At 30.3% G+C, this 15,255-nt stretch overlaps 1 protein-coding gene across 1 annotated transcript; it reads left to right on the plus strand.

Annotated features, from left to right (window-relative positions):
* Positions 1-5,284: 5,284 nt before the first annotated feature.
* Positions 5,285-15,014, plus strand: LOC123263764 (odorant receptor 46a-like). The gene is made up of 5 exons (XM_044726738.1): positions 5,285-5,979; positions 9,364-9,756; positions 10,565-10,769; positions 14,629-14,784; positions 14,843-15,014. The coding sequence occupies exons 1-5, from the start codon at positions 5,621-5,623 to the stop codon at positions 14,888-14,890; spliced, it is 1,161 nt and encodes a 386-aa protein (XP_044582673.1). The 5' UTR covers positions 5,285-5,620; the 3' UTR covers positions 14,891-15,014.
* Positions 15,015-15,255: the final 241 nt, after the last annotated feature.

A 15,255-nucleotide genomic window follows, 5' to 3' on the forward strand; every position in this document is an offset into this window, starting at 1 on the left:
AAAGCTATTGCACGTGATGGCGGACACTATTACGGCGACACTTGTGCGAAGCCGATTAACTATTTAGTGGCGAGAAATTTTAAAAAGCCTTCTGGGGTTATGACGATTGTAATGGCGGATTTTGTTACGGAGGAATTGAGTGATAAGATTAAAGACAGTTATTTTGATTAGATTGTTGAATTATAATAAATTTAAAATTAGAATTTTGTAAATTGTATTGATTTAAGTAAAAAAAAATTCTTTTAATTACTTAGGGGCCATCCATAAAGTACGTCACACGTTAATGGGGAGGGAGGGTATCACCGAAGTGTGACATCGTGTGACAAGGGGCATGGGGGGTCAATACTTTTGTGACGTCACATGTTAAAATTTAAAATACTAAAACGCAAAGTTTGGATGTGAATTAAAAATTTTAAAAATTTACGAACTTGATCTATATTTATTAATAATTTAGCATTCTCGCTATGCGATAATCTCTCATGCAACGTCATTTAACTTCTAGAGCGGCGTTGTAATGCAAGTGAGACACTCAAATTCACGAGAATTTTGAATGGTAAGGATTTAAATAGGTTTAAGTCGTCGGCGAGTGCTCGCTCGCTTTTCTATCGTTCCGCACGTCGGTTGTTTGCGAGACCTTCGACAAGTGCTACCTCACGCGCCGGCGCAGTGACTTCAATACATTCCCTTTGTTTATTTCACGATTGACTTTTGCCAAGTGGCAGTCATAGTCTTCTCAGTTTAATTGTTTTAACATTTTTAATTTATTAAATTATTTTAAAATGAACAAAAAGATTGATTTAGTTAGTCTTTACCGCAGATTATTCGATGCCTATAGTGCAGCCTATGCTGACAAAAAAAAACAAATCATACAAGAAGAAGTTAACGCCTTATGGAAAAGATTAAAAAATAATGATAACGTTGAAGATGAGACAGAATCAAAAATTAAAGAATTACAAGTGAAATTGACCAAAAAAAAAGGGGACACTTTTGAGTTTTTTCTCAAAGAATCCTTCTTCATCAAAGGCATTAGCACTAGTAAAGCCACAAGACAGTAAAGTAAGTTCAAAATTTATAATACAACTAATTAGGTTAAATCAGTTAAACATCTTTAATTTAGACTATTATAAAATAGTCCGTAATTACATATATCTTTCTATCTCTGTTTGTTCGAAGTTTTGCTTGATATTTAATACTCGGGGTTGCTAATTTTATTTAATATATTACATGTTTACTTTTAATTACAGAAGGACACTAAACTGAGTAATTCAGAAGAAATTAAAAATGTTATGACAGAATCGAGTAGATGTCAATCACTTCAAATAGTAGCTAAACCAACACCTAGTCAACACGCTTCCAAGAATAAAATTATTGTACTCGAATCTGAGCTCAATAGCTTAGTATTAGCACGTGATGCTGGTATAGCGACAGATGATGCTACCAAAAAAATAACAACATTAAGAAAAGATATTCAAGCAGAAAAGACCTCATTGAAAAGAAAAATCGACGCAGCGGAACGCCAAAAAAAAAGTCGTGATACTAAAAAACAAAAAATTTTAGAACTGTGTGAAAATAATCCTGATGTAGCAACTGCTCTTAAACTTCGAAATACTTTTGGTCGGCCTAGAGTTGAGGAAAATCAATCCGGTTTACTTGAAGTAATAAAATCAATTGCTCTTTTTGGTGGCGCAGCTGATGATCGCCGTCGTACTGAAGTTATAAGATGTTGTAAGACATTAGACGACTTGCAAGCTGAACTGTTTAAGCAAGGCTATACTATCAGTCGCTCAGGATTGTATTTGAGACTTCTTCCCAAGCGAGTAAATACAGAGGAAGGTAAAAAACATGTCGTAACCGTTCCTGTCAAGCTTTGTAAACCAGACTCTACGTTACATTCAAAGCATAAAGATGGCAAATTTTGTACCGCTACTATACGAAATCTTGAATCTGTAGCTTCAATTTTGGGTCCGGACCAAGTTTTTTTTTTATCGATGGATGATAAAGCACGTGTACCTTTAGGCATTACAGCAGCTAACGCTCAAGCACCAATATTAATGCATCTTGATTACCGTGTCCAATTGCCAGATCATGATTTTGTAGTCGCCGAGAAACATAAACTTATTCCATCTGTTTATGCGGGCATTCTAATAAAAAAAGATGGTGAAGGATCACCTGAAGCTGTGACGTACTCTGGTCCTACATACGTAGCAATTCGTAGTGGAAAACATTCATCTTCCAATGCAGAGACTCATGCCATTGACATTCATAAGCTTTCTGAATTACCGACTTTCGAAAACTTATTAAGAACTAGAGAAGGTTTTGTAAAACCTGTATTTATTTTCACATGCGATGGTGGTCCTGATGAAAATCCACGGTACGAGCGGGTTATAATTTCAGCTATAAAACATTTTAAAGATTTTGATTTAGATGCAATTTTTATAGCTACAAATGCCCCAGGAAGGAGTGCATTTAACAAAGTCGAACGACGCATGGCACCTCTTAGTCGTGAACTTACTGGTGTAATATTAAATCATGATGATTTTGGGTCACATCTCGATTCAAGTAATCGAACTACTGATTTGGAACTAGAAAAACGGAACTTTGAAAGTGCAGGAAATGTGTTAGCTGATATTTGGAGCAAATTAGTCATTGATGAATTTCCTGTAGTTGCCGAATATGTTGTACCAACTGACACCAGACTCGAAGCTAATCTTGCTATGATGTTGAAAAATAATGCTACTTGGTATGCTAATCACGTACGTGAGTCACAATATTTTTTACAAATTGTAAAATGCGAGACTATCACATGTTGCCCAGTACGACGTTCTAGTCTTTGGCAATTATTAAAAAGAGGATTCTTACTACCACCTGTGTTGATTAAACAAAAATCAAATGGTTATGTAGTCGCAGGAAGTGATGACAACGAGGCTAAGTTTGCTCCATTATTACTACGATTGTCATTAAATCTCCGAGCATCATCCCATCTGAAACAAGTTCCATACGATAGTTATTGCCCTAGTGTCGAGTCATACATATTTAAAAGATCGTGTAGCGTATGTGGTTTATATTTTTCCTCATATAAAGCCGCTAATCAACACAAACAATCGCATAAAAAAACAAGAAATGTTACCTATAGCGAAAATTCGTCCTCAAAGAATTGCGGCTAGACGTGCCCGAGAAATTCTCTGTTTAATGAATGATGACGATGCTTTATGGATGGAAGAGAATGATGTCGACACTAAGGATGTTCCTGACGTTCAAATTCAGAACGAAAATGAAGTGCCTGATTTACCAGTAATAGCTGATATAAAAGAGTGGATCGAAAGTCCATGGACACTCGATAATTAAGTTTTTTATCTTTAATTAATATAATTAATCGTTTATTATTTTCTAACTAGTCGTTTGTTTTTTCGGTTTTATGAAATGTTGGACTTTATGTTGATTTTATTAGATTATTATTTAATAAAAATAAGTAAAAAATGAAAATAGCTGTTTTCTCTCGATTATTTTTAAATACATACATAAATTGAAAAAATGTGTGACGTCACATCAGGAGAGGGGGGGTTATAAAAATGTGACAACCTGTGACAAGGACGGGGGGAGGGGTTCAAAAGTCATAAAATTCGTGTGACGTACTTTATGGATGGCCCCTTACCATAAAATTGAATTTGTTTTTTTTTAATTTTGATAATATTTGGCTGCATTAAAAAATTTACTCGTCCAAAACTGCTTTCTGCATCCCACATTTTGCACATAACTGTAAATAAAAATATATTAATACAATTACAAATTAAAAAAGCTGGAAATCTGTTGACCGCGCAGGCCAACCCTAGAACTTCCCGATAAGTTTGAATTTAAAGCACCTTAAAATATGTTTTTCGATTAATATTTGAGCTTTTCAAGCTCAAAGCAACATTTTCACATTTTGAGCTCTTCGAGCTCAAAATGTATTTATTAAGGAGATCCAAGTACACTGCTAGTGTAAATAATGTCTATAAAAAAAAATCCGTAGAAATACTTTTGTTATCTTAAAATTAATTTTTAAATTAATTAATAACATTTTTGAATTTCCGAAAAATTTACTCATTAAATAATTATTAACATTTAATTGACTTATGCAAAATCTAACACTCTGAATTGTCGGTATACACTTGACAACACCGCAAGAGTGTCCCTAACCTTAAAATTTATTTATGTTTACTGTCTAACTAAAATGACTAAGATGTTCTAGCATAATTTAAAAAACCGCGGTTACTTATGCGCATGGGTAACTGCGCAAGCGGTGTTGCCAAGTCAAATACAAGACTTTAAAGAACGCAAGTGTCCGAGTGATTTTTCATAAAAAATATAAAATATCTCCGTAATACGTCCGGAAAGCTACTTTTTTTATTGTTTTAATCTTTAGCTTATTATTTTTTCAATCAAATTCAATGAAAATAAATTTTTTTTAAAATCGTTAATTGCATTAAATTCTTAACCAAATACACGACTGGTGGAATCTCCATTCACATGTAAAAATTATAATTTTCCTAATTATTTGATTAATTATCCCGGAAGTCTACTATTTTTTAATTTTTTTATTAATTATTAGACTACGTAGATTGAATTTACAAATTTTCAGGAATTTTTAAAAATTTGACTACTTCGCGTGGATCTCCTTAAGACACATTTAAACTTCATGAACTTTGTATTGATTTAAGTAAAAAAAAATTTTTTTTTATTTACTTACCATAAAATTGAATCTGGATTTTTTTATTTTGATAATATTCAGCTCAATTAAAAAATGCACTCCCCCAAAACTGCTTTCTGCATTCCACATTTTGCACATCATCACTGTAAATATATTTTATAAAATTATATTAATACAAGTAAAAATAAAAAAAAAAAATATTTATCACTAAAAAATTATCAAATAAATTACACAACTATAAAAATTTTAATACTTTTAAATTTCCTACTAGAGAAAATCTCTTATAATTTTTCTGTATCTTCAATATTTACCCCAAAATTCTTTTTTAAAGATATTCATCCTTGTAATCTAAAAAATAAATAACTTATTTTCAAAACTTTCACTGAAAACTTCTAATTTCCGGTTAAAATATAAAAAATATGAAAAATTTATAAGAAAATTCTTTTTATAGAAAATTAAATTTTCTACAAAAAAAAAGTCTATTGTAATTTTTCCTTTTTTTTTTTTAATATTTACGCTACAATTTTAATTTTATTATTTCTTCCCATTATTTAATTTATTAAATTTAATTAAATAAAAAATAAATAAATGCAGCAAAAACAATGACAATTTCCAAGATATGAATCAATAAGTAGCTTGGGTAAAAAGAGTCAAGTAGCTGACCAGGAATCAATAACAAATAATATATTGTCGTCAACAAAAGACAACTCTCCGAAAGTCGGAAGCTATCATTACGATAAGTATCGATAATATCCGATGATTGCAGTCCTTTTTTCCTCCAAGAAAGTCTAAAAGGGTTGGAAAAACATAAACTGCGCATAAAACTTCATTATTTATTCATAAATTATTAATATTTTATTATTCACTTCTATTTCTATTGTTCCGACGGTAGTCTTCCCAAGTTTTTTATATTTCTTATAATTTATTGTAACAATGAAAGTTCTAACTCACAGTTTCTTTATATTGCAAGTCTTCGGCGGATGGATACCGATCTCCTGGAGCTCGACGGTCAAGGAGCAAATTTACAATATTTATACTCTAATTATTGGACTAACAATGATTACCTTCTTTGTCTCCTGCACGATAGATTTATTTTACACTTCAAATATTGAAATAATGGTCCAGAATTTGTCAATGACTTTCACGGTATTTGTTGCCTGGTCGAAGTTAGTTCTGCTTAAATTGAAGCGGAGTGAAGTTAGGAATATTCTTCGGCTTCTGGATGGAAGACACTGTAGGGTAGAGCGGGAAAAAGAGGAGAGAATTCAATTTAAGCATGATAAAAAAGCCAAGTGAGTTTTAAATATCTTACAAAAAAATTACACATTTTTCAAGGAGATATAAAGAAGATTTAAAAGAGTTAAATATTGAAAAAAAGAAAAAACTAGCAACCTTGCAGTCACTACGTGACTGCAGTGACTTGTGAACTATAAATAAATAAAATTTTGCTTTATTAAATCGCGTGCCTAATGCCAAAAGGGCGGATAAAAGTTGTACGCCCTTTTGGCTTTACAAAACCAAAAGGGCGTATAATTTTTTTTTTGTGCAAATCGTTTTGTAAACATGTTCTAAGCCTAAAAATGAAAAAAAAATTTCCAAAGCTAAAAGGGCGTATCTCTCAAGTTATACGCCCTTTTGGCTTCAGAAGACTGAAAATTTAGTAATCTAAAGCCAAAAGGGCGTATAATTTTTAACTTCCCGTTAAGAAAATTAAAAATTTTCTAAAAGCGGGAAGTTATTAGTTTTACCCCGTTTTTTGAAAATAAAGTATTCATCAGATCTATATTCAGCTATACTCAGCTAAAAAAATTTTTTAACGATTAGTTTATAATTTCTTACTTATAATAAGATGTTTTTCATTCTATATATACATATTATGGATTTTAACTACAATTTTATGTAACGAATAAGATGGAAATTTATAAAAAATGTGAAATTTTAGTACGCGAAAAAATTTTTAATTCATATGCTTCTTTAATCATTGAAGTGTCCAAAATGATGAAAATTTAAATTTACTACTATCGAAAATGTTGACTTTTTCAAAATTTTTTTTTTCACAAACTTTCAACGGAAAATTTTGAAGACTATTGTTCGAAATTATGAAAAATCCTGATTTTGTTTATACGCCCTTTTAGCTTTAGACCGATAATTTCCTAAAGCCAAAATGGCGTATATGTTAAGGTACGCCCTTTTGGCGTTAGTACGTCAAAAATTTTTAACTTCCCGCTAAGAAAATCTCAGATTTTAAAAAATCGGGAAGTTATTGATTTTACCCCGTTTTACAAAAATTGAGTTTTCATCAGATCTCGATGTTTGAACAGGAAGCTTCACTGACTATCCCCGCGAGGGTGTCACTATGTCTATATGTATGTATGTATGTGTGTGTGTGTGTGTGTGTGTGTGTGTGTGTGTGTGTGTGTGTGTGTGTGTGTGTGTGTGTAATAAGGTAAGTATGTAAACCTCTCATAACTTTTGAATGGCTCGACCGATTCGATCGCGGTTGGCGCCATTCAAAAGGGCTTGTCCAAACTTAGATTTTGGATACAATTTGAATCGAGACGGACCGATAGATTTCGAAAAATCTAAAAAAAACTGTAAAAAAAAATTTTTTCAAAAGTGGTTTTTTTGGAATAACTTTCGAACGGCTCTATCGATCAACTCCAAAAACTAATCAGCTCTTAACCTTAGAAAACCACGTCGATCGCCGCTAAACCGGTCAAAATCGTTTGATTTGTTCGAGAAATATCGTGCAGGAAAGAAAACCCAAAAAAGTGTTTTTTCGGAATTACTTCGAAATTTCTAGTTTGATCAATTCAAACTTAAAGATTTTTCTTAAGGCTTAAAAAACTGCGTCGAATGCCGCCAACTGCGTGGAAATCGGTTTATTTATTCAAAAGTTATTGCGGTTTGAAAACTCAAAAAATAGTGTTTTATCAACCTTCTATCAAACTTTTGAGCTTGAAGAGCTCAAAAGCATATAAAAGTATCTTTTTGAGCTCGGAGAGCTCAAAACAACATATAAATTGTATTTTTGAGCTCGAAGAGCTCAAAAACGTCGTAAATGCAATTTTAAGCGCCCAGGTATGGAATTAGCGGGAAGTTGCAGGGATGGCCTTCAGGGTCAACCGTTTTCCTAATTTTTTTTCTGCAGATCCCCTCGCGGTTTTTGAAATACCGTAAATTTTCGGTATTAATACGTTTACCATAAATTAACCGTTATAATTCTGGAATAATACGGTATTTCTGTGGTTATTTTGGCCAGTTTTTTTACTACAGTTATACAGCATTTCTACCGTACTTTTGCAGCAGAGTTCAGAAATAATACGATAAAATTACCGTAAAACTCTAGAACTTTTACCGTAAAAAATCTATGTATTAACTATAATATTACTATAATTTTACAGTAATAAAATGATATTTCTATAGTAAAAATACCAAAGATATAATTAAAGATATAATGCTTTCTACCGTAAGATGGACGGTTGTGTTTATTACTCAGTGAGTCTTATTAGGTGACTGAGTAAATAGATACGGATAGTGTCTCTGATAGCTCAACTGATAGAGCCTTCGGCGCGTAACTAGATGATCCGGGTTCGAATCCCGGTCTGGACTGAAAAAAACGATAATAATAATAATAACAGAGAAATTAATTTATCAACCTCTTAAAAATTATTCATGATAATTCATAATATTATAAAAAAAAAATTTAAGCTATTGAAAAATAGTAGTAAATTAGGATATTTTTGGTATTTTGCCAAATTATTTTTGATTTTATTAGAAAAAAAATTAACAAGGGCTACAAAACTATTAGCTTAATCATAATAAATAAACAGCCGAATTAATTTTTGCTTTTTCGATATTTGTGTGTCTTTTGCCATATAACATCACAGGGGACTGTTTGCCAGGGGACTGTTTTTTTTTTGTTTTTTTTTCAGATTGAGAAAAATCAAGCAAACTATTTCAATGCATTCAACTTTTCAAGTTTTCAATGAATATTTACATTAATTAGAATAATATTAAGACTTATGGATCGAATTTTATAAATAAATTATAAATAAAAATAGTTGCCAGAGGACTGAGTTTTGAAGTGGCCCAGACACATATTTCCAGCACAAACGGTGCTTTGACACTAAATAAAATGCCGATAAAGCGCTAACAGCCCTATGGTTATTAAATCAAGGCTAGTTAGATCCTTATAAACCTTACAAAAGATAATATAACACGCTGGATTTTTTTTTTGGCTTTGAACTTCTGGCAGGGGACTGTTCTTGAAATGCCTGGGACAAACTTTGGTTTAATGAATTTAATGAAACAAATTTATTTTCGGTACTTTTTATTGAAGAAATTGTTGGTTAACTAATTAAGTTTATAAACATTATGGACCAAATTATATATTATGGATGAATAACTTAAAATTTAATCTTAAAGTTTGAATTTTGGGAATGGGACAGTCCAGGGGACTGTTATTTCGGTGGTTTACCAATTTATAGCAAAAAAACCAAAATTTATTTCATTTTAGTTTTCAATGCTCCATATAGAAATGTTTTTTTACTTTCTTAATAAATTTTTTTTTAGTAACAAAATAACAATTTTTCTAATAAAAAAATGCCTGGGACAGCAAAAAACATCCTTACAGGGAATTACCCATTAATTTAATCAATAATTATCATTTTTAGAGACATTGTTGTAACTTACTTCATCCTGGTAGGCTGCGCAGTATCATTCATGACAACAGCTTCAATTTTGGACAACCTATCAGCTCGAGTTCTTCCTTTCAACGGCTGGTTCCCGTTTCAACACTTTAACGGTTCAGGATTCTGGATCGCGTATTTCCATCAAAACATCGCCCACTTCTACGTCGCCATGGTGGGATCTGCATTTGACACCGTAGTCTGGGGAGTTTTCATCCAGAATTCCAGCCAGTTGGTCATTTTGAAGAGCAGGTTAGAAAGTTTTGTAAAAATAGTTCATCGGAACAAGACAGGTGGCACTGGCGACGTATCTTCTTTAAGAGATTGGGAACACAAGTTCATGAAAGAGTGCATTCATCACCACTGGATCATTTTGCAGTTGAGTTTTGTCTAATTATGGAGGTTCGAGCGAATCTAATGTAAAAAATAATTTCCAACTTTGAGCTTTGAAATTAAGTATACGTATTAATAAATACGTAATTTATCTAATCCCAAAATTTAAAAAAGATTCACCGTTTAGTTACTTAGATATTTAATTTCAAAAGGCACATTTTTTATCTCCTTATACACGGGCTATTATGGCGGACAAACGTTTAGTCGAGACTTTAATTATTTTTTTCAATATTAACTTCCCAACTTTAACGAATAAAAAACTATACACAAGAAACTTGGATTATTGTAAAATATAAAAAAAATTTAATAATAATACATTACCGATATAATTTTAGAAATATTTAAAGTTTAATTTAATGTTTTTGACTCGTTTATCGTCAGCTATTTATTCGAATAAAGATTTGGCAACGTCGCGTCAACAGCTGAAAAAAAAGAAAAGGATAGAAATATAGTTACAGAGAGAGAAATATTTAACCTACACACTCATCCACGTCTCTGTGATGGGTATAATCAAACGCGCTGTTGCCAAATCTGTTTATTTAATCCGGCAAGTAATAAATACCAAAGTCATTTTATTATTTTATTTGATTAAATAAGTAAAAATCATCAATTATTAAAATGTTCAAATTATTTTAAATTAAAATAAAGAATATTGACGAATATTGGGAAGACTGAAAGTAAAAAAAAATTTTAATATTATTTTGACCCATAAGTTACGCTCGAAACTCCTTAATATCTTCAGAAAACAATATTTCTTCTTTAGTTAACTTTTCATTTATAATTTATCTTGCAGGTTTGCTAAACAAGCTAATGATCTATTCTCACCAATAATATTCCTCCAATACTCATTAAGCTCATTGATTCTTTGTATGAGCGTCCAATTATTGACAAAACTTGCTTTTGGTAGTCCTGAGTTTATGTTTATTGTTTTTTACCTTTGTTGTATGATATCACAAATTTTTTTGTTCTGCTGGTATGCAAACGAAGTTGCATTAGAGGTAAATTATAGTTAATTAATTTTATATATTTATTTTAATGCAAAATAATCTAAAATAAATATGAAAAATATGGGCCCCCTCGCGGTTTTAGAATCACAGTGAAAGCACAGTGATAACTCCGTGTAAGTTATGTGATTTCACTGTGCTTACACTGTGTATTTGTCCCATTTGTACACAGTGTTTTTTCAATGAATTCACAGTGAAATCATAATGTTTTCACATTCAATTCACAGTAGAATCACAGTGTTTTCACAATACACGGAAAAAAGTAAACTGTAATATTCACTCGGATTCCGGTTAATTTTTATAGTTTCAAACAGTAAAGCGGACATCGGGGTGGCAAAAATATAAATATTACAGAACTTAATCTAGAAAGTATAAAAGCCACAACTTATAATTTAATATCCAAAATAAGTGATTAGTAGCTGTCACTATACGAAATAACGACTCTTTCATCTTAAAAAATTACAGTTTCAAACAGTAAAAATTGCCATTTCAATAAATAGTCCATATTATGAGGAGAAGGGGAACTCAGATGAAAGAGAAGGGGGTCTCACTCTGGGAGAATTTAACATTTGAAACAGTAAAAATTATACTTTTAAAATATACATTTTACCAGTCCAAGCAAGTCAATAATTACAGTTTGATTTTTAACGTTGCGTTTAAAATTTACCATTTTACTATGTAAATATTGACGTTGCTTGTATTAGAAATTTACTAACTTTATTTTATACTTTTTACATATCATTGCGATGATTTTTTAGGTACGAAATGATAAATATCAAAGTCTGAATTCTTAATTATTGCACTATAACATTTTAGATATTTACATAGCGAATATTACTGTTTGAAATAGTATTTTCTTCCATGTAAAGAGTAAATTTTAACGTTTAAATGATAAACATTACATAGTGAATAGTAAAATCACGATTTTACTATTCGAAATGGTAATTTTTAGCAGTTGATCATTACTTATTATAAATTGACTGTTATTTATTACAGTTTACTTTTTTCCGTGTAGAATCATAGTGTCTACACAATGAGTTCACTGTGATTTCACGAAAAAATATACAGTAAATTCGCAATATTAACACGGCAAATTCATCGTGAACTTATAGTTTACTCACGATTTGATAAGAAATGATAAAAAAATCATTTTTTAAATGTTATTTTTTATTGTATTTTTAATGTGGACCTAACGCAAGTTCAGACTGCTGACCCTCAATTTTGACCTAACTTTCGCGAATTATAGAAATAAAGTGAAAATCACATTCTGTTCTAATGGAGATTCGAACCCGAGCCGCGCGTTTGCTAAACCGATAACCAACCCCTACACCGTACGACCGATGCACATCTCATCATTCTAATAAACTAAATCTATAAGGTGACGAAGTGTGAGAGTTTATTATTTATACAATTTACGTTATTTAATATGTGTTTTGATAAAAATTAACTATTTTTTACAAATGTTTATTAGTTAAAAAAATGCAAGAGTTAAGTTCTTATATCACTTTATATTTTGTACATTTTTAATATGTCTATTTATAATATCTTATTATAAATTTTACGGTTTAAAATTATCGATATTAAAAATTCAACTTTAAATTGTTGTATTTTAATTTTTTTAAGACCATATCATTTTTGACGATATGCAATTGTTTTAGTTAAATAATACATTTTCAATTTTAGCATTGGCTAACAAATATTTGTTAAACAATAAATATTTGTTGTTTAAAATTCTATTACTTAATGATTAATTAACTTTGGATTTTCCATTGAGTGACCGAGGCTACCCGAGAAAAAATGTTTCTATATAATCATATATAATTGTATATAATCATATATGACTATATATGATTATATATGGAATCACATATATAATTATATACAATTATATATGATCATACATAATTATATATAATCATACATGATTGATTATATATGGAATTGTATATGAGGTTATATATAATTATATATGACTATATATGGAGCAATATACAACCATGCAGGATTATATATAGTTCCATATACAATTATATATAAGTATATAGAATTATATATAATCATACATGATTATATATGGAATTGTAAATGAGGTTATATATAATTATATGACTATATATGGAGCAATATACAGCCATCCAAGATTGTATATAGTCCCATATATAATTATATCTAAGTATATATAATTATATATATATATATAATTATAGCATATATGCTTATATATAATTAACAGACATAAAAATTTTTTCTTTGAAAAAAAATTTTTTTTTGGTAATCACAAAAAGTGTAAAATGATGTTTATAATTACGTTTAAATAATTCTGAAATACAAAATTTGTCACATTTCCTATGAGATGTTTTGGTCTGCTCTGCTGCTACTTAATAATAAAATCATCATTTATTTTATTATTTAAATAAGTGTTATATTATAATGAAATTCGGTAAAATAAATAAATTATGAATAATAACTATCCAAATATATTTATTTTTATTTATTTCGATTTTTACTTGTATACCGTTCTTGGTTTTTACAAGGCTGGATAGATGGTAGCTGTCGCATTCCGCAAGTTCGCCACCGTCCTGTGTTTTTTATTACTGTCCTTGTTTATTCAACGCTTTTTTGGACCTCAGCACATCCTCTTTTCACTCCTGTATTTTCACTACATAATCAACCTTATTTTTCGCACATTTGTATACTCAACTCTTTATTATTATCACGCGGCTGTGGACCGACTTGTGCTTTCTGTACTGTATTTACCCTATTCCTCACCCCTTTCTATCGGTTGTTGGAATAGTGGCGATGGGGAAACCACAGAGAAAACCCATGCCAGTACAGTTCGGCTACCGGAGCGACCCCCGACGGTTGGTGTTGGAACTATTCGAACAACCGTCGGGGCTCGAACCCTCGCCTCACGGCATGATGTGCGAGCGAACTAACGGGATAATGACTTAACCCGCTCGGCCATCATGCCGCTTATCCAAATATATATTAAAATCAATTTTTATATTCCATTTATGATAAACTCATATGATACATTATGTAGATCATAGAATCATTATCATCTAAGACAGCAGCACAGCAGACAGACACTTCAAGACGCACGGAGATCACCAAAGTTAAGCAGCATTAAGCAAGGTTAATAGTTGGATAGGTGACCGCTGGTGTTATAACCGTAAAATTATAGCTAGATTTTTTTTTGCATTTTAATTGGTTACACAGAATTGCGTAGGACCATATTAAATACTCTATCCATAAAATTAACCCAATAATTAATTAGATGTAATAAATATATAATTAAATATTGTTATATATGATTAGATATGATTATATTTGGCCATTTTTTCATATATAATCATATATAACCAATTTATATATAATTATATATAAATATTTTTTCTCGGGTAGATTACCCACACAGAAAAAAAAGGTGAAAAAACAAAACTCATCCGGGTGTTAGTAAAGTATTGTTGTTAAATATAGATCAGTTTTTATTCGTCTGCGGTTTTTAATAATTATTACTTTTCCCAAATAATTGTTTTGTTCTCCGTTAAAATATTTTTTTAATTTTTACATTTATTAACTTATATATTTAACCGGCAAATATAAGGTAAATTATGAAATAGCGGACAATATTATGAATATAGTTTTAAAACTCTCTGTAAGATGTCGTTGCAAATCGGATATAATACTACGTCACTGCCGCGCGGAAAATTTGAATTTAAAACAAATAATTTTGTTAATTTAAAAATTAACCTCCATAAATGAATAACTTTAATATTTTTTTCTTTATTTTGTCTTAATAAATTTAACTAAACTTGTATATTAAATTAAAAAAATATTAACTTCAAACTAGAGCTCCGGTATAAGTTCTGCGATCTACAACATGGACTGGCAATATTTGACGAATAAAACCAAAAAGGATCTACTGCTGATGAAAATGAGGACTGTCAGGCCAATTAAGTTCACCAGTGGAAGCTTGATTGAACTTTCTCTAGAGTCTTTCACCAAGGCAAGTTATTATTATATTTTTTTTGTGTGTTGAAAATTAACTTATCATTTCTTCCCAGCTCATGAAATTTTCGTACACTGCATACAACGTTCTTCAACGAAAGTAGAAAAAACCAATAAATATATTAGAGAAGTTAAACCCAAATGCAGTAGCTGCATCCAGGTAGTCATTAGTCTTCATATCATTAGAGTTTTCATAATTAAAAATGACTAAAAAAAATATTAGATAATTTTTTTTTTAATCATTAGTGTTTATTACTCATAACTGAATTTATTTATTGGTTATTTTTGTATTCAGGTAAGATGATTACAATTGATCATCAAAAAATTTTATATTAATTTTTAAATAAATTTTTTTATAGAACTGAAGCATGATTTATGTGTATTGTTGGTAATCTATATTATTAGGAAAATAAGAAAAATTTTGTTTTCAGGATAGTCATGTGATAACATCGGTTTTTTTTTAGTAAAA

Source organism: Cotesia glomerata, linkage group LG4, assembly GCF_020080835.1.
Source record: "Cotesia glomerata isolate CgM1 linkage group LG4, MPM_Cglom_v2.3, whole genome shotgun sequence".
Classification (NCBI taxonomy): domain Eukaryota; kingdom Metazoa; phylum Arthropoda; class Insecta; order Hymenoptera; family Braconidae; genus Cotesia; species Cotesia glomerata.

What these genes read in the sequence shown, in the direction of transcription:
- LOC123263764 (XM_044726738.1), top strand. Translation starts at nt 5,621, where the DNA reads ATGAAAGTTCTAACTCACAGTTTCTTTATATTGCAAGTCTTCGGCGGA. An exon ending in AAGCATGATAAAAAAGCCAA is followed by an intron (nt 5,980 to 9,363) that starts GTGAGTTTTAAA and finishes TATCATTTTTAG; the next exon opens with AGACATTGTTGTAACTTACT. An exon ending in CTCTAGAGTCTTTCACCAAG is followed by an intron (nt 14,785 to 14,842) that starts GCAAGTTATTAT and finishes ATTTCTTCCCAG; the next exon opens with CTCATGAAATTTTCGTACAC.